The sequence below is a fragment of the Furipterus horrens genome, unplaced genomic scaffold (assembly GCF_987537825.1).
Source record: "Furipterus horrens unplaced genomic scaffold, mFurHor1.1.pri manual_scaffold_12, whole genome shotgun sequence".
In the NCBI taxonomy this organism is placed as follows: Eukaryota; Metazoa; Chordata; class Mammalia; order Chiroptera; family Furipteridae; genus Furipterus; species Furipterus horrens.
The window spans coordinates 73,104,948-73,125,406 of record NW_028327182.1 but is presented as its reverse complement, the minus strand read 5'-3'; the positions used below and the strand labels follow the sequence as shown (position 1 = coordinate 73,125,406).

The 20,459-nt window shown below is 35.7% G+C and overlaps 1 protein-coding gene across 3 annotated transcripts in view; it reads left to right on the top strand.

The window, feature by feature from the left end:
- Positions 1-20,459, top strand: part of PSD3 (pleckstrin and Sec7 domain containing 3) — a 458,929-nt gene that overhangs the window by 238,877 nt on the left and 199,593 nt on the right. For all 3 annotated transcript variants that reach the window (XM_090258695.1, XM_090258696.1, XM_090258697.1), the window contains one exon: positions 13,142-13,231. In XM_090258695.1, coding sequence (XP_090114821.1) covers positions 13,142-13,231 — 90 coding nt within the window. The remainder of the gene's footprint in view (positions 1-13,141; positions 13,232-20,459) is intronic.

Sequence of the window (20,459 nt, the reverse complement as noted above, 5' to 3'; positions counted from 1 at the left end):
AATTTTCACCTATCATAGACATGGAATTTTTGCATTTACTTAAACTCTTTATATCAAAGAAAATGAGAATGTTTTCTTTAAATATAAATCAATGTATACTTAGCACAATAATTATTTCATAATTCCAGACTCATTTATTTTGAAGAGAAAATCAGGTTTCTTGTAATTAAAGAGTCAACTTCATCCCTTGATTTGCTATATGATTTACCTTACAATTTAAAAAATCACTTTAAAGGAGATAACACTTAAATATTAGTCCAAATTTGTTGTACTGTTCCAAAGGATGTATAATTCCCTTATGTAAAACCATGGTGCTTCTCTTTAAGAAAGGCAAAAAGGAACTCTATGGGGTCATTAAGATGGACTGGGTAGGGTGGGGAGGGTTCTACCACCAGAAAAGTAAAGAGGGATAGTGATAGAATCATAATTTTAACACTATCTTAACAAATCTCACACTACTTCATTAGGACGTTCCCTTTGTAATTTGCAGGAGGTTAATTTAGAATAGCTTAGTGAATAGCAGACGTATGTAATGTGTACAGAGATCACATAGCTAAAAGTGTAGATACCCCAATATTTTCATGGGACATTCCTGGGTAATAGAGTGATAATATGTCTTGTGAAAATGAAAGTCCTGGGATTCCAACCATTTGAGCCTTAGATTAGTATCAGAATCTAATATTTATCCAACTTATTACAGGGATGACCAATCAGTGGGCTGTCCTGGCCTCTGCTTTTTTGTTATCAGTGAAGCAAGTTCTCACAGCTTTCTACTCTCTTACGGTAACAGCTGCAACTCTGCTTCCTTCTTACCCTCCCACTCAATTTCTCAAACTAACTTTTCAGCCAAAGGAGACGGTTTGGCGTAGGCTTGACCAGTGGTCCCCAAACCTGGGGCCACAGACCACTACGGGGAACCAGGGTGAAAGCAGGAGGTGAGCGGCGGGCGAGCAAGCAACGTTTTATCTGTATTTACAGCCGCTCCCCATAGCTCGCCTACCGCCTGAGCTCCGCCTCCTGCCAGATCAGCGGAGGCATTAGATTCTCATAGGAGCGCAAACCCTGCTGTGAACTGCGCACATGTGAGGGATCTAGGTTGCTGGCTCCTTATAAGAATCAAATGCCTGAGGAGCTGAGGTGGAGCTGATGCGGTGATGCTAGCGCTGGGGAGCGGCTGCAAATACAGATTGTCATTAGTGGAGAGGTCTGACTGCACAGAGACCATAATAGATCAGTTGCTTGCAGACTCATCTCAAAACCTATCAGTGGGTGACAATTAAGCTACATCTGGTGGCAGCTGTAAAGCCATTCTCACCCTTGCCCCAGTCTGTCGAAAAAGTATCTTCCATGAAACCGGTCCCTGGTGCCAGAAAGGATAGGGACTGCTGGGCTTGACCACCTGTAACATTGATACAAGCCAGCGATTCCCAGAATGAGGAGACTTTTTCACATCAGATATTGTGAGGTCTCATCTGCATATCAGTGTTGTGCATTCTGTCTGTTGCCTGAGAAAATGTGTAACGTAGAAAAACAAAAGAACTCAGTAACAGTTCAATTCTTACTTGAAGGTTGAGGACCTAATAGAATGTCTATGGAAGTTATGCATTTGGGGGTATGTATTTCTGTTAAAAGCTGATTGCTTTAACAATACTTTCAAATAAACATGTATTTTATTGCTCACAATAATTTGAAATAGCAGTAAATAAAAGTGTGAGGTTTATTACTTATTCAGATAACTCAGGTGCTTGATGTTTAAACAAGCCAGGTTCAGAACCACGGATCTCAGATTTGCTCTGGTTTTCTCTTCAGACACTTTTTAGGAGTTGAAGGGAGAGTAAATGAAGCATCACACTTCTTTTTTGCAACTACAATATAAGAGACAGTTTATTTAAATATTACCTTGAGTTATCCCAGTCATACATAATTAACAATTGGCTGAAGTGGCAGAATTACACGTAAGAGGGAGAAAATTATAAATACAAGTAAATCTCTCTGTATCATCTTCAATATCTTGTTTTGGGTGATTATAGTTCTCAGATATATTTTCATAGATGTGTTGTACAGACTTATGATTCTTGCTTAGGTTTTGTTTATTAAAGTTTTTAAATCCTTATTTATAATGCCTACTGTTAGAAGTCTGTTGAATGTATTGCAGCTATCATAAGAACTAACTATATGAAAATGTGTTTCTCTTCTCTTCCTCCCCTGGATTCATTTTTAAAATAAAATTTCCTTCTAGGTGGTAAGTTTTTATCCATCATTCTGGATGTATCTTCTCTTGCATCATGAATGCCTGATTTATCATTATAGTGTCTGTGTGACTCATTAACATAACCCCTATGAAAGAGAATCATTCAGAATATAGAATGAATTATATCTAACTTCTGTTCCTGTTCACCTTTTCCCTTATTCTGTGCTGTCTAGGCCATTGTCTCTCATTACTTACTCCAGTGTCACAGCAACTCCCTTGGGGAATGAACTAATGACCTAATAAACCATTTTGCTTTTCTTCCTTACACTGTATCATAATAAGAATATACCAGCATGACCTTTCTTAGAGATGCTGGACAAGCCTGTCCTCCTGCTTTCAGTGGGGGAGTGTAACTTGGGAGATTAACTTCTTTGGGCTGTTCTTTGTGAATCTTCCATGTGTGTTTCATTGACTCAAAGGAATGATGCATTAGTATCGGCCTTTTGTTCTTGTTAATTTTCTTACTAATAAAACGATGGAATGTATACTAATATAATAAATCTAATAGTGTTACATGTTAAATGCCTTTGTAGCTTTCTTTTTTTCTGATTTATTCTCTCATTCAACCAATACTTAGAGTGTGTTTACTCCATTCTAAGTTCTCTGCCATTTGAGTAAGGATAAAAAATGAATGAATCATGTTCATGGAAGTCAAATCTCATCTCTGGTAGTGTTGGCTAGGCTGACCTCTGTAGTCAGGTTTAACTGAAGAAACGGTAGCAGGTAACTGAGGTTCTGTGGTGGAAAAGCCCTGGAGAGAGATTTTCATTATGCATTGGATTAGAGTTAAAACTTACTAAGTAGACTAGGAAAAAAACAGCCTGAAGTACACACAATATTTTGGGGAGTAATTTGTTCAGCTGTTAAAATTATTTCATTGGAACTAAGAATGGCAATTCCCTTCAGTACCTATTTTTAAAAAATATGAATGATTTATCATTATCTTAGCAATAGTATTGACTTGCTTTTACTTGCCTGCAAGCGGTTATTTTCTTAAATATTTTATCATTGTGGCCACATGCCTAATTTGCTAACTAATCTCATTTTTAAAATGCCTCTTCATCTTGAGATCTATATGTAAGTTAAACTTGCACATACAGGTAAATTTCTATTAAAACAAACTAGAGTTTATTTTTCCCTTGCTGTATTAGAACTAAGTTGTATTGAATTTTATTTGAACTGTCAATAAGGAAAAAGTTTAAAATATTTTTATTTAAGTCTGTATTTTATTATAAATCATATAAATAAAAGAATCTGTCATGTTAGAATAAATTCAAACCTATTCCCGTTCTGGATTAATCTTCAAATGCGCTCACTTCAAATGAGTGTTAGAGAATCGTTATTAAAGAATTTTAATTCTTTTACTTTTCATATTTTATAGTTCCACCCTCAAAAGTACCACAGACCTCCGTGAGGTTGATAAATAATATCCTCAGGAAATCTCTGTGTCTGTGATTATCATTACTGTAATTGGCAGCTGCCGTAAGCACATTTTGCCTGCCGTCTTCCCTTCCTCCCTAGAGCTGTCTTCTCTGTGGATCCCTCTTCCTGTCTGTGCTGTCCCACCTCCCCGATGCCCTCTGCCAGTCAAGCCATCCGTGAGATTCGTTTCTTATTCTGTCTGGGCTTTATCTGTTGCAGAGTCCAGCCTTGGTCTTAATTTCCACTGAACCATTGCCACCTCCTTCCCTTGGAGTCCTCTCTTCCACCTCCTTGGTGCCAAGTCTTTCTTCTCACCTGATTGGGACTCCCCAGCCAGAAGAACTTCCTCCCCTTGGAGTTTCTCAGTGATACTGAATGCTTGCCGAAGCATCAGACCTAGATCTCAGAGTTGTTGAGGGTTTCCTAGTGAGGCATGGGGTTCAGTTTAGCGTTACTATTTCTATCGCCAGAACGAGCATTTATCTCAGGGCTCGCCTGAGAACCTAACCACCAGCTGTGAAAATGTTTTTATAGAAAATGTTATGGTTTCCAATTTTTCAATTTAAAAATGACCTTTATAATGCACTGTCAAATTGGCAACTACCTCGACTTTAAATAGGAATCCTTATTTAAGCATGTCAGAATTCATCATGCACCATGGGTTTTCTTGGCTTCTGTGACTCCTCCAAATGAAAGCCTTTTTTCCTTTTTCCCCTTCCTCCCTTCCTCCATTCCTCCCTCCCTGTGTACCTCCTTCTTCTCCTCCCTCTCTGCCTTCTCCCTTCCCTTTCTTCTCTCCCTCCTCTATCTCTTTCTTTTCTTACCTTTTTTTTTTTTTTTTTTTGGCAATTCTGCTTTTCTTAGAATAGGTTTATACATAATGGAAAATACAGTGCTGAAAGCTTTTATCAGTTGAGTCAATGGCGCTCATTAGCAATATCTAATTTATACATTATTCAGTCACGTCGTCCCTTCTCCTTCTGACCATTACACATTTTTTGCATGTGCACAGCTAATTAGTAGAAAGAGATGAAGGAAACCAGGTGAAATTCTATTAAGTCAATTTTGCTCTCCTTCCATTCTTCAAATTATTAGGGAGAGAGAAGTGAGGATGAAGAAGGTGATTGAAACCTTTGACCTCTAATTCCATTGCTTAATTTAATGCCTATTCTTCTGAGGCAATCAAGTTAAAAATAGAGTTTAGTTCAAAATGGATTAAAGACTTAAATGTTGGCTTGAACACATAGGCAGTAAAATCTTGGGCATTTCTCACAGAAATATTTTTTCCTGAAATATTGCCTCGGGCAAGGGAAACAAAAGAAAAAATAAATAGGTCTACATCAAAATAAAAAGTTTTTTCACAGCAAAGGAATCTCTCAACAAAATGAAAAGACAGCCCACAGAATGGGAGAACATAATAGTCGATACATCTGATAAGGGCTTAATATCCAAAACTTATAAAGAACTTAAAAAACTCAAGACCAAAAAAAAAAAAAGAATCCAGTTAAGAAGTGGGTAAAGGACCTGAATAGACACCTCTACAAAGAGGACATACCACCAATAAACCTATGAAAGGATGCTCATTGTGGAAATTAAAACCACAATAAGACTTCACACATGTCTGAACAGCCATCAATAAATCAACAAACAACAAGTGCTGACAAGGATGTGGAGAAAAGGGGACCCTTATGCACTGTTGGTGGGAATGCAGACTGGCACAGCCACTGTGGAAAGCAGTACGGAATTACCTCAAAAAACTAAAAATGGAACTGCCTTTTGGCCCAGCAATCCCACTTCTGGGAATATATCCAAAGCAACCCAGAATACTAATCTGAAAGAATATATGCACCCCGGTGTTCACTGCAGTTATTTACAATAGCCAAGATTTGGAAGCAGCCCAAGTGCCCATCAGTAGATGCGTGGATACAAAAATTGTGATACATTTACACAATGGAATACTACTCAGCGGTAAAAACGAATGAAATCTTAACTTTTGCAACAGCATGGATAGACCTGGAGAGTATTATGTGAAGTGAAATAAGCCAGTCAGAGCAAGACAAGTGCCATATGATTTCACTTACATGTGGAATCTAATGCAAAAAATCAACTAACAAAGTGGAGACAGACTTATGAATGCAGAGAACAGACTGACAGCGTTCTGAGGGGAGGAGGTTGGGGGCTAGGTGAGAAGGGCGAAGGGTTTAAGCAAAGTAAAAAAAGACTCTTGGACACAGAGTATGGTGATTGCCAGAGGAAAGCAGGCTCAGGGGAGAGGTAGAAGAACATAAAGTGGGATAATTGATGATGGAAGGTGATTTGACTTGAAGTGGTAAACACACAAACCAATATATAGATGATGTATTGCAGAATTGTATACCTGAAGCCTGTAAAACTTTATTATAAACTAATGTCACTGCAATAAATTCAATAAAAAGTAAGTAGAGTTTAGTCAGTCAGTCTGTAATTTGATAATGAGGTCACTGTCTTTTCCTTTATCTTCTCACATTTTACAGGAAATACTTTCTATGAAGTAGTGATAGAAATCTACTACTACCCTGCTTCTCAAACTGTATGGTATTGGCATTCCTTTACACTCTTAAATTTTTTTGAGGACCCTGAAGAGCTTTGTTTTAATATTTAAAAATATTTATCATATTAGAAACTAAAACAGATAAGATTTTTAAAATATTTATTACATTATTTTAAAGTTGCATTTAATAAACCCATTAAGTGGATAACATATTTTTGTGAACAATTATTATAAAAACAAATAATTTAGTGAAGAAAATACCATTTAAAATTTTTTGCAAATCTCTTATATTTGGCTTGATAGAAAACAGCTGTATTTTCTGTTTCTACGTTTAGTCTGTTGCAATATAGCACAGGTTGTGTAGCTTCTAGAAAACTTCACTTTAAGTGAGAGACAGAAAAAAATCATTTTTAGTATTGATATAAGAATAAGTTTAACCTCATGGACACCCTAAACAGGATCCCTGAACCATACTTTGAGAACCACTGTATCGCAATATTATTTTCAGTTGCCATATTTTTCGATACCAGTTCCAGTTCCTTTTTCAATAGCAATGTATTACAGAGTGGTAGGAAAAATCCCAGTAATATTTCAGATATCCGTAAGGTTGTACTTTTAACTTACATTAGCTCTGTGATTGGGGTCTATGAAAGAACACTATGAATATAACAGCTATAGCTTCCGTTTTGGAAATTTACAAAGGATCCTGCTTTACCTGCTAATCATGCATATAAAGAAATGGCCACGTGAGGGCAGCATAACACTTGTTTGGTAGAGAAGCCTCCAAAAGAAAGAGGAGCTTTAGCAGAGCTTCAGAACTTAATTACCAGATCGGTAGGTAGTATGCTTTTCCACCATTTATTGTAACATGTTGGAGGAGGTGGAATTGTCATGTGGGAGAGCATCCCTGCTGTGTTTTTCATATCCCAAGATTGAGGGGGCAAGATTTTACCAATGGATCATGAGAGCATTTAATTTCTCTGAAAACGTCTTTTCCATAAAGCTTCTGGACTTTATACTATTAAAAATGAGAAATTCTAATATCATTTTGCCTAATTCTAATTCTTTAACCTCTAGACCAGAATATATGCTGTGGTCTGTTTTCCTGGTGAATACTTGACAGCTGGCCTATTAGCACCTCTCCCTTAGGACTGAGTTTACGCTAGGTCTTGGCTGGAGCTTTGTAGGAAGGTTCCATTCCCCCAATTGTCAGGGAAGGCCTGCTCAAAGCAAAGACTCGGGCATACTGGCTGATTTTGGATGGTAGCTTGTATGATTTCTAGGTGACTGTTAAAAATGAAACTTTATCTTAATTTTCTCCCTTTGCTCTCATTATTACTGCTGAAGTTGGGAGCTGATTATCTGCTGGGTTGGGGAAAAATCCCCACCTTTAACAAAGGAAAAATCTGAAATTAAAGCACAGAGTACATGAGGATGCCTGGTCTGTTTGCATGCTTGCTCGTGATGTTTGTCCTCAATAACAATGCCACTGCCTTCCAGTTTTCATTTAGACCAGGGGTTGGTAAACTATGACCCACAGGCAAAATCAAGCAAATAAAGTTCTGTTGGAACACAGCCTCACCTGTTTGTTTACTTAAATGACTGTTGAGTAGTTGTAACAGTGACCTTATGGGCTGTAAAAACTAAAGTATTTCCTATCCAGTCATTTACAGAAATTTATAGAATTTGTCTCTTTCAGACTCCTGCCCTTAGTCCATAAAGCTTTCTGTTTCTCCCCCAGACATGCTAGGGTATGGTTGAGGGTGATCCTTTTACTTAACATTCTAAATGGGAACGTGTTAAAAACATATTAAGTTTTTCAGAAATGACAAATTTATCAAAGAATTTCTCTCTGAAAGACATTTAATGTATCTTTAAAAGAAAAGAAATAGAGAAAACAGCTCTTTTGTGTTGAAAATATGTTTGATAATGGCAATGTAATTATTTTGGAAAATAGTCTTAAATTTGTCTGAGGATGTGAACTCCCAATCTAGGGTTTTTTCATTTTTTAATTAATAGTTTCTCTCATTAAAGATGGTACCTTACATGGTTAAATATTCAACACTTCGGTCTGCATAGTATTTTGGGATTTCAAATAAAATTATTTTTGTGGATTTTCCATTTTATGTATTATCTTTTTAGATTTGATTTTTTAAATCTTCATGCTTGATTCTTTTAATGGGAAGGAATTTAGAATATAAGAAGACACAGTGAAAGCACTGCCATGGCAGGCAGCTGGCCAGCATTTATTTCAGAGCAGGCCTCCTCTTGCCCAAGTTATGAATCTATTTGAGAGGAGAATGAATAGAACCATGACATTGTATGAGCTTCTCTGTGATACCTATGAATCATTGAAACACAAAGCCAGTGCTTAGAGTTAGCTTTGTTCAGTGGGCAGTATTTGTTTGAATAATAGCATTTCATAATAGTTGGTGCAATTTGTTATAACCAGCAGAAAGCAATCCAGCTATCATTAGGAGTGTTTCTTAATAACAAAGACTTTACTTAATTATAGTTTTATTTTCTGACATAAATTTTACTTACTGACATACATGTTTAAATGCTCCCTGAATTTTTATATCATTTTTATCAGAAAAATTACCAGTGACTCAGAGGAAGATAATAAATAGCAGATGTAAAAAGCCTCAGTTAGTACACTCTTCAAGAAGTTGTTGGACATCTTTGACCAATAGAAAGTCATACATCTTGGTTATCTTTATTCCTTGCATTGGTCAGAGGGGAAGTTAACCAAAGTCTTACAGGTATCTAAAGGGTGTTTACTGAAGGGAAAAAACCCCAAAGAGCTGAATTTTCATAAGGACAGTAAGCTTAGCGGTGTTTTCACTTGCCTTATTACCATTCACCCCTCCAGCTTCATGGTAATCTTGAAAACCAACGGCCTCACAATCACAGTAGCTATGCATACCAGAAGCCTGGCATCCACTGGAGTTGGCAGTTTGGAGCTTTTATGAGTTGAAGGGAGAAATAGACCACTCAGCAATAATATTTTGAAATTTCAATAGTCCACTTCCAATTATGTTTAGAATAACTACCAGAATATCAGCAAAGTAATAAAATATTCAAATAACACTATAAATCAACTAGATCTGACACACACATCTATAGCACACACCAACCAACAACAGCAGAGTATGTATTCTTTTCAAGTACAAATGGAATATTCTCCAGGAGAGGACATAAGACAAGTCTTAATAAATTGAAAAGGTATGAAAATATACCAAATATGTTCTCTGACAAAAATGAAATGAAATTATAAATCATTAGCATAATGAAGTTTTTGGAAATAAACACATTTCTAAGTAACATATGGGTCAAAGATGAAATTCACAAGAAAATTTAAAAATACTTTGAGGTAAATGAAAATGAAAATACTACATAAAATGTATAAGATGCAGTTAAAGCAGTGCTAAGAGGCAAATTTGTCGCTGGTACTGCCTATATTATAAAAGAAGAATGATCTCAAAGTGATAAACTAAACCTTCAGTATAAGAAACAAAAATAGAGCAAACTAAACCCAAAGAAAGCAGAAAGAAGGAAATAATGTAGAGCAGAAATAAACTAGAAAACTGAAAAACAATCGATAGATAGATAGACATTTTAATGAACTCAGAAGTTCATTCTTTGAAAAGATCAACAACATTAACAAATATCTGCCTAGTCTGCTCATGAAAAAAAAAAAAGATTTGAACTACTAACATTAATAATGAAAGAGGGCACTTTACTATTACCTCACGAAAAACGAAAAGGATTGTAAGCGAATATCATCAACAATTGTATGTTAACAAATTAGATCACTTATGTGAAATGAACAAATTTCTAGAAAGATAAAAACTACTAAATGGACTCAAGAAGAAATATAGGGGTAAGCAAAAGTAGGTTTACAGTTGTGAGTACGTGAAAGTTTATTCTTATATTTATTAATTTTTGCATTGTTTATTTGTATTACAACTGCAAATCCATTTTTGCCAACCCTTGTGTAAAATCTGAAGACATATAACAAGTAAAGTGATTAAATTAGTAATTAAAAAAAAACTTCCTACAAAGAAAAGCCCAAAACCAGAAACTTCACTTATGAAGTGTATCAAACATTTAAAGAAGTTTTAATATAAATCCTTCCCAAAATATTCAGAAAAATGTGTGGGAGGGAAGACTTCAGAAAGCATCCCATCAGGATAATATTAACTTGATTACAAAACCAGACAAAGCTATCACAATACTAACATCCCTTGAGAATATCCTTTGTGAATATAGACACAAAAATTCTGTTTTAAAAAGTACATAACTAGTACAGCAACATATATAAAGGATTATACAATACATCATAACCATCTGAGATTTATTTAAAAATGTAAGATTGATTCAATAGATGAAAATCAATGTAATATACGATATTAGTGGAATAAAAGGGAAAAGCCATATGGTTATCTCAGCATTTTCCAAAATTCAATACCATTTTATCTTAAAAAGAAAACATAGTAAGCTAGGAGTAAAAGGGAATTTCCTTAGTCTGAAAATGATCATTTAAAAAAACTCATGCTAACATATAATACTTGATGGTGATAAACAGAAAATTATTCTTCAGATTAGGAACTAGACAAGAATGTCTGCTCTTGCCACTTCTATATAATTATTGAAGATTTAGCCAGGGTAATTAAAAAGGAAAAAGAAAGAAAATATATCAAGATTCAAAAGGATTAAGTGAAATGATCTCTGTTTGCAGAAGACCTGATTTTGTAAATAGAAAATCCTAAGGAATTTACAAAAGAATCTAAAAAGCAAATTCAGCAAGGCTATAGAATTAACTATACAAGACCAGTTGTATTTTTGCACTAGTAATGGACAGTATGAGAATGAAATTAATTTCATTTACAATAGCATCAGAAATACCAAGCTACTTAAGAGTAAGTTTAACAAAATTAGGTCAAGACATTGACGTTGAAAGCTACAAGACATTATGGAAAGAAACAAGTGCAAAGTTATCCCATGGTCATGGACTGGAACACAACGTTTAAAGCAGCATGCTCTCCAAAGTGACCTCATGATTCAACACATTCACTGTCAAGATCCCAACTGGCTCCCCCCACCACCACATCAGAAATTGATACACCAATTCTGAAATTCATGTGGAAATGCAAAGGACCTAGAATAACCACTGTGAAGCACCTAATTTGATCTGATACACTTAATAAAGATTGAGAAAACTGAGATTGTTTTGTTAATATAATGTTGTGAAACAGCCTTTTTTCATTAAAGTTTCTGTGCTTTAAATGAATTTTCATGAGAATTTAGAACTGCCGATTTAGTTATTCTAATTATGGGAAATATCTGCCAAATAAGTTAATTGGCAAAGCGAGTCTCATTGTTAAAACCTTCATCCATCTTTCATGTGACGTCTATGCCCTTTTTGCTGATGGGAGAGGAAAGGCTTTAAACTCCAGTACAGTTATTTTGCACTTTCACTGTAATTAATAGATAGCATGGGATGGACAAATTGTTCCAGTTTATAAACTAGAAGGACTGTTGTGAAAGGGGAAGTGGGAAGCGATTGCTTTTACGACACATAGGTGTATCTGTTCTCAGGCTGATCTGTGTTTTTGAAGTTAAGGTTCTGTATACGTACTCCCATTAAACCGTCCATGGCTTTGCATCCCTTTTAAAGTGTCTTATCTTCAGGAATATGCTGCCCCAGCTTGAGGAGTATTCTTCTACCCTGCTCAGTCTTTTATGAATAAAATAGCCTTGCCTAGCGTGCATTTTATTTGTACACATTGTGCGTTGGGATGCTATGATGCTGGTGCACTCGGGTCCATTTGGACCACATTTTGCCAGCAAGCCCATTCCTGTGCTGCTGGTTTGTATTCTACATCCCTCTCCTGCACTCATGCCAGTTTCTCCTGGTGTCCAGATAGAGCTTCCGAAACCTCCACAACTGGCTTTTACTAGCTGAGTGGAGCTGGTATAGGAGGTGATTCTCGCAACCATTTTTATTAGTTTTCTCAGTCAGCCTATTTGTGTCTTTCCTCTTGTTATAGTTTATATTTTCTAATTATATTTTGTTTATTAATGTGATTTTTTCCTTAAACTTATCCTTAAACATGTATTTGGGGACAATTCTCCATGAGGCTCTTGCTTTTCATTTCGTGAACAGAAGATTTGGTTGCCTTTGTTCTGGTCTATTTTTTCCAAGATTATTTCTATAGTGAGCAGCTACAGAAGATATACTGACTCCAGAGCCAGTGGATGGGTTTGTGTAGAGCTTTGGAAGATAAGAGCTGGTTTCTCTCTTTAGAGTGAAGGGATAGACAGAATGCTTACTGCCCATTACAAAGATTCAGGTTCCCAAAGCTCAGGGGTCCTTTCCTGCATCTCAGCTCACTGCATGTGCAGGTGTCTGCCGGCCCTCCTCAAGTTGCTCTGGAGCAAGAAAATGCTACTCCTACTGTAATAAATGCATGTGCTCTGACCCAGGAGTCTGCCAATGTTCCTGAGATTGTGACAGGCTAACTTTTTGGCTGGAAAGTAGGCTAAAATCTCAAATCCTTCACAGTTCTTGACAATGTGTAGGGAATACAAATAAAAAGGCAAATAATTAGCTATTAGTTCAGCTCAGAAATATCATTTTTACCCACGTTTTTCATTAAAAACTCAATTATATATTATTTATATAAATGTACCATGGATTTTTCCTTAGGTTAAACTAAAGGTTTGGCAGAATTTTTCTTATGCATATAAATTTGTATTGTATGTATTTATGTGTTTTATACACACACACACACACATATACACATATATCAGGGTATGTGTATGTATTCATGTTTTTGAAAAACCGAATCAATCTTGCACTGCTTGATCACAATTTAAAGTAGTAATCTAATTCCATAGATATCATTATGATGTATTATCTGTCTCTATTCCAGAATATTGGAAAGAAGATGACCTGCCAAGAGTTCATTGCAAACCTCCAAGGGGTTAATGAAGGTGGTGATTTCCCCAAGGATCTACTGAAAGTAAGCATTGAAATATTGGTTCCTAAATATACTTACATTTATATTTTCTTATGTATCTTTTTCCGTCTAAAATACACAGGCTAAGGATCACATAAGTGTTTTTGTTTGTTTGTTTTTTGCTTTTGGTTTTATTGTTGATGTTTTAATTGGGCTTTGTCCTGAATGCATCAGACTGCAAAGTAACCTTCAGCTTGTTGCTCCTAAATGTCCACATTATAATCAATAGTACAGAGATAAAGAATAGATTTGAAATAACTGGTGATACAAGTAGTTGGTGGGCAGTTTTTAAATTTATTTGTAAGCAGAGTGTCAGAACTTGAGAGTGGTCACAAAGGTATATTCACTATGAAAACAAAAAAGCATTTGCAGACTATTGGAAGCAGTTCAGACTATATTCAGTCACTAGTCACAGAGCCACTCAGGTTGTCTCTGGAAAAAGAAGAAATTAAATCTGTGTAATTGTAGAATGCCTGAATTGTTTGCACTCAGCTTTTTTGTTGGTAACAGTCAGCATGATTTTTCCTTATCATCAGATTGTTTTCAAGGAGATCATTTGAAATTCGTAACATTCTACAGCAGCATAAATGAGACGTGCATTTGATTATATACAAAATAGTGATTAATAATGGATGTGACTATTTTAGAAGATCAGGATATGATCTGTATGTTGAGAATGTGAGCTTTACAGAGTTTTGTTTGTTTCTAGCCTTCTTTGTAAAACCTTTGTGCACGTGTAGATTTCTTTTGAAATCAGTTCTTTTGAAGGAATTTGCTAAGAAAGGTGACACAATTGAATCATGCATAATGTGGAAATGTACCAGTTAAAAGATAAGTCCTATGTTATGTTTATGTGGCTTTTAAACTATACAAAATATATAGAATAGAGTTTTAGAAAATTTGGGAAGACATACATACTGTGGAAAATGAGAGAAGTTCTAAAAATATGGTACGATGGAATTTTAGTCTTTCTGACTTTAATTGCAACTTGATAAAAATTACATTATGAAAAAAAAGCAGGAAGAAAAACAGCTTCAGCTTACTATATAAGGAAGGTATTTTTTATTGAGGTATAACTGACATACAACATTATGTTTGTTTCAGGTGTATGACATAATGTTTTGCTATATATTGCAAAATGGTCACAATAAGTCTGTCACCATACATAGTTACAGAATTTTTTCCAGTGGTGGAAACTTTTGAGATACACTCTCTCAGCAACTTTTAAATATGTAATACACTGGTATTCACTATGCCCGCCATGCTGTACCTTGCAGCCTGATGACTGGACGTTTGTAATTGGGACTCCCTTTACCCGTTTTGCCCACTCGCCCACCCCCTGCCACTGGCAGCCACCAATCTGTTAAGGAAGGGCTTTTTCAAGTTGTTTCTTTTTAGAGCAAATGCTGCCATTTCTGAAACTACTGTTTCAAATGGGAATGGGAAATAAAAGGTGTTGGATTGTGACTTGTTAAGTATGTTCTGTGCATTCATTGAAGCTATACTGTAGATAAAGGTTAACAAGCCTGTTTTCAGTCTGGCTGTATTACACGGAAGATAACGGAGTCTTTCTATGAGAGGATTTGTGAGACTTTTATCCAGTTATGTCAGAAATGAAAATTGACAGGAACATTTTTCATGGGGAAGCTTTCAGATTTTAGTGGTAAACTTATGGTAGCATGTGTGACTGTGAGTAAATTATTGGGTAGCTTTAGAGCATGATGGACAGAGCTGTCTGAAACCAAAGGTAGTTACCATCCAGTCCGGGGCTGCTGTTCACCTCGAGTAAACACATGTCCTTTGATTTACTCTGCCAAGAATTTGCTGGGTGATTTGTTACAGTTGTACAATTGAGATCATGTTCACAAACCTCGGGGAAGAAAATAAGTATTATACTACTCTTTATTTACCTTGGGAAGATGACAGTGAAGTGTCACTGAGAAATGACAGTGGTGTTAGCATGGGAATTGTCAAGTAAAATATTGATTTTCTTTCACAGCAGAGCCCAGCCAATCACTGATCCAACATGAATTTTTTCATTTCAGTAGGAACCTGGAATTCACTGCAAATTTCAGCAAGAAAGGGTTTTCTTCAAACCATTTTTGTTTTATGTCACTCATCTGTAGCTATTCCTTTTCCCTACTGAAATTAATTATTGGGTGGAATATTAATTTGAATTTTGGGGGAAAATATGATTATACACATGCCACACAGACAGATAGATACATACATACATACATACAGAGAAACACAAAAATGGTATCATCTTACAATCTTACAGGTTCTGGGTAACCCCTTTCTTATTCTACCCCCTCTCCAACTGAAAAAAATTGCATACATGTACATTAGTTTAATTTATGAGGTAAGATGCTTCATATACATGAATATACCTGAGGCTTTTATTATTACATATTGATCTTATTACTTTTATATTTCCTTGCATCAAAAGTAACATTTGTATTTGTGTCTATTGTTCAGATTTCCTTGGATTGGAAGTAACATTTTAACTCATGTCTGTTGTTCATTGTTTTGTGTGTCCTGTAATATTTATTTATTGAAGGTCCACTAAGTTCATCAGGTGATTGGACTTGGAGAACATGCTGGAACCAAATGGGCTTCTGTCCTCAGAGGTCACAAACTACTGAGAAAGATGGGAGGTTCTTTTCCCTGAAAATAATCAATGATTCCATATTAAAGTGAAAGCATAAACCGAATTCTGCTTGTTCTCAAGAGAATGGACTATAAAAAATCTTAAATGGGAAACTGGTTTAAAACTTTAGTTCAGAGACTTGAGTTAATAGTTTGCTTTAAATTTGCCTTAGACTACAATGAAGGGGTAGATATGTTGAGCCCTTTTTCAATTTACAATTCCACTGCACTTTCCCCTTTCATTTCAGATGACCTAAAAAGATACATGAGTGCTTTGGGCAAGTAAGAATTTCCCCCCACAAGTTGCTTAAAGTATAAGTTATAGATATCTTAGTATATAATGGAATAAGTTGGGTATCAAAGGACAACTATCAATGGAATATTATTCAGGTTATTTAAAGCTAAAGTCTTACTGGGAGGATGTGATGTTTGATATAGACCTTTGAAGTATAGGTGTAATTTCAGTATGAGGCTTATCTTGATTTTTACTTAGGTTATTATTACATTTCATCTCAGACTCATAAACACTAATGTTCTTTCTTTCTTATAAGTACCCCTCCCTATGACCTCACCACATCAAGACAGTAATTTATTCAATAAAATATGCCAGAACATCTGGCCTGTCTCATGGCTCTGTAGGACCTGCCCATCCCAACACGGGATGTAGTTTACCTTTAGGCATCATTGGAGAAGGGGGAAGGAGAGGCTTTGCTTTAGATTATGATAGATTTAGTAAGACACTCCTAAGATTCTGTAATATTTACTAAAACTCTAAGAACATAAATATAGAGGGATGAGAACGTACAATGTGGGCCAGTTCTGGATTGGACACTGAACTTTCCAAAAGATGGATGGTTGTGACTATGTATTTGGGAGCTATTGGGAGCTATACTGACTGGGCTCTAATCCCCCTCCCCTCTCTTATTTGCTGAGGGATGTGAGCAAATTCCTTTAAACTCTGTGTCTTGATTTTCTCATCAGTGAAATGGGATATTTTATTAGTTCTTACCCCATCTAGTTTTAATAATTATAACTTTTTATTTAATATTATTTTTATATTACTTAAAGTGGACAGGAAAGGGACTCCATCCCTTCCTGAAGGTATGTGAACCTAAGATGTTTTACAGTTCCTAATGTCAAGTGTGATTGGTGTCAATAGACAAGACCTCAGTCCCCCATCCCTATTTAGCCCATGCGCACACATTCTCTTGCTCATTAAAAGGAACCATCTGAGACATTGATCTTGAGTGTTTCCTCTTTTTATAGTCAGATGTTTAATCCTCATCATTTATGCTTCCTTTTTCTGAAAGACTAGTTGGTTCCAAAGACTAGCCATCAAAATTCCCACAGGAGGCATTTGTTTCATAAGGTCTTTCTTAACATTTAAAAGTGAACCTTGGTTACCCCTCTGTTTTCCTTGCCTTCTACCTTGTTAACAACAGCCTCTTTCTCTTAAGCCTGTCTCTCTTGCTGTGTTTTTATATCTTATATTTGGTTTGGGTCTTCGATGCTGCAGAAGTGGAGGTACTATGGAGAGCTTGGTTTTAAACCAGTCTTGGACTTTTGAGGAACCTTTGAAGAAGCAAATTGGTTCTTGTACTCTTTAAAGACCCCAAGACGATCCTGCGATATTAATGGAGATGCGAATTGCTTGAAGTGACTAGAAATGCCTGGGTAAGAGAAGCGTTGCTGGATGTCTAACTGCTCTCCTGTGTTTTCTCCGGAAAGAGGGCCTGAGGTCAGAAAGCCCACACACCAGGTTGTTGGCATTTCAGCCTGGCCTCAGCAGTGTTTGTAGACTCTTGAATTCAATAGGTGCCTGTCGGACAGATTCCAAGGAACTAGTGAGTGTTTGCATGCCATCATGGATGTTTTGGAAGCTCTTTGTAGAATAAGCTTTAAAAACTGCCCTAAATGTTCCTCTCTCTCATGCTCAAAGTGTAGCACTTTGCTTCTTTGCCTCCCTGTTCCCTAAGTTTTATTTCCTCTGCATTTCCTATGAACCTCTTCCTTGGTTTTGACAGAAAAACTACATTTTTATCTTCAGTCCAGTCTGCTTTCCATGTCTAATTCCAGTGGTTGATAATCCTCCATTTTCTTTATTACATATAGGGAGAAACTCCGGGACTTCAGGCGATGACCACCAGTTATTTAGATATGTAGAGAGAAAATAGCCATTTCAAAATATATTTACATGAAAGAAGAATAGAAACGATTTGAAATAAGAGAAAAGGAGCCAGTGAAAAGTGCCATAGCAGCATATAGGGTGGAAGGTCAATTATTGGCTGCACAATAATTACATTTTGAGGAGACATCCAGGCTGAAGATTTTGACAGTGAAACATGAAACCCTAATTATTTATGAGCCCAGTTTTCTTACTGCCACCTACCATTTCATACTCAAATAATGTTCTTCTTAGTATTTTTATCCTACTCATAGTTAGGTCTTTAATTATGTTTTTTTCTTGAGCAGCAATTGAATTCAGTAGGTGCCAAGGGGAATTAGAAAAGAAATGGCTAAAATAATCTCTAATTTAAGAATATTTATATCATCTTTATGATAGAGAGGACAGAAACAACAAAACAAAACACTGAAGTCCTTCCAAAATTATTCTAATGTAACTGAAAAACAAAACCGAATGCATTGTGCAATGTTTTAGAACATACCTCCTTCTAAATCTGTGTACGTGCACAAATAGATTTAAGAATAATTCCAGTTAAAATGCAGTCTCAGTAGAAATCATTAAAGAGCAAAGTAAATAAATCTTGCTTGGGCAAGGCTATAACATGCAACCCTTTCAGGCTTATGATTAGATGTTTGACTCTACAATACTCTTCATAAATTTAAATTTTTTTTTGGTAGAAATTGTTTGCTTCTATCACTTTTACTTGGAATTTATTAACTTTGAAATTAGGTTGCAGTCAAGGGAAAATCAAAATTTTTTCACTCTCAGGTTTGTAGTTAATGGGAGAGAAGGGGGTAGAGGAAGAGAGAGAGCAGAGTAGGAGGGAAGAGTGACAAATAAAATGAAAAAACGTATCTCAGTTTTCCTGGCTTAGTGAAATTTGCATGGTTCATTCCATTAATGGAATGATAGATAACAATTTTTAAAATTGTTACATATTCTATTGGATAGAATCCCAATAAAAGTTCTTATTCTGATGCGAATGTTTGCCCTTGCTTTTCCAAAAAACAGATTTCAGGTGAAGTTCTTTTAAAAGAAGCGTCTAGGAATTTATAGATTACCTGCATATGTTCCTTAATATATGTACTTGGCTAAAAGTATTGTATGTTTTGTTTTAAATGCAGTTTTTTCGTGTGGTATTTTTAGAGAAAAATAATTTGTGAAAATGATGGCGACATTAGCCAAAATGATAGCATTTAAACAGACTCAAAAGGTCAACAAAGGAAAACATTTTAAATAAAGATTAATGTGTCTTGTTGGACAAGGAAGAATATTAATAGGAAATATAATATTTTATTATTCAGGTTCATAACCATTAGTCTTTTTAAATGTATTACAGTTGGGTATAAGGGTAAGCAAAATAAAAAAATCAATCAGCCATTAAAGATTTAGAGATAAGCAATTTTTTATAAGCTCTAACTCCAAAAAAGACTTGTTTACATAGTGACAGCAAGAGCTGTAAGGATTTTTCTAAAAAAGATCAAAGCCAGCCCAGCTTTAACAGAGTTCCATTTACCTAATTTGACCCTTTCAGCCAGAGTAGAAGACTAGAAAGTTAACATTCACAATATTTCCCCTACTTTTCTTTCTATCAAAAGGCTGACCTTAAACAACATTCTCCTCTATTTTTGCTCTCTCTTCTTTCATCTTTGCTTCCAGTATTATCAGTGAGGACAAGTATAAGGGAAACCCAAGTAAGAATGGGTTTTATCAATACCAGTATTTTGGTTGTGATATTGTATTATAATTTTGCAAATGTTGTTGGAGTAAAATGGGTACAAGGTGCAAGAAATCTATTATTTCTGACAAACTGCATGTAAATCTACAATTATCTGAATAAAACTTTCAATGAAAAAAAGTCCAATTAAAAAAAAAAATGTCAGTTGCCGTAGTTTCTTCCCATTCAGCCAGGAACTTGTGTGTAATGTAAAAATTAGCATAATGAAATTTTCCTGTTCTTGGTCTTTTTTTCAGAGTGCCGAATGTCATGATCAATAGCTTAGATATAACTGTGTAGCAGCATTAAGGACAATGGTGTATTGAGAAAAAAGGCAATGGGAGTTATTTTCAAGAGTTGAAATTTGGAAAGTCACATGAATCTATTTCTTTAAAAAATTATTCCTGTTACTCCAGATGTTGTGGAGAATTGTTTGGAAGGAAGTGGGAGTAGAAATGGAAAAGACAGTAAAGAAATGGTTGCGGTTGTCCACGGGAAAGCAATGGTGGCTTGGATGTGGGCAGCGACCTTACTGAGGGAGATATATTCCCTATGGAATTATTTTGTGCTTGTTATTAAAGTTTCTTTTGCAAAATTGTTTTCCCAAATTGCCCCTCTGCCCCATCCTTTCTAAACCTGTATCCTAAACTGTGGAGTGGAAGAGCAATAAAAAGTAGAGA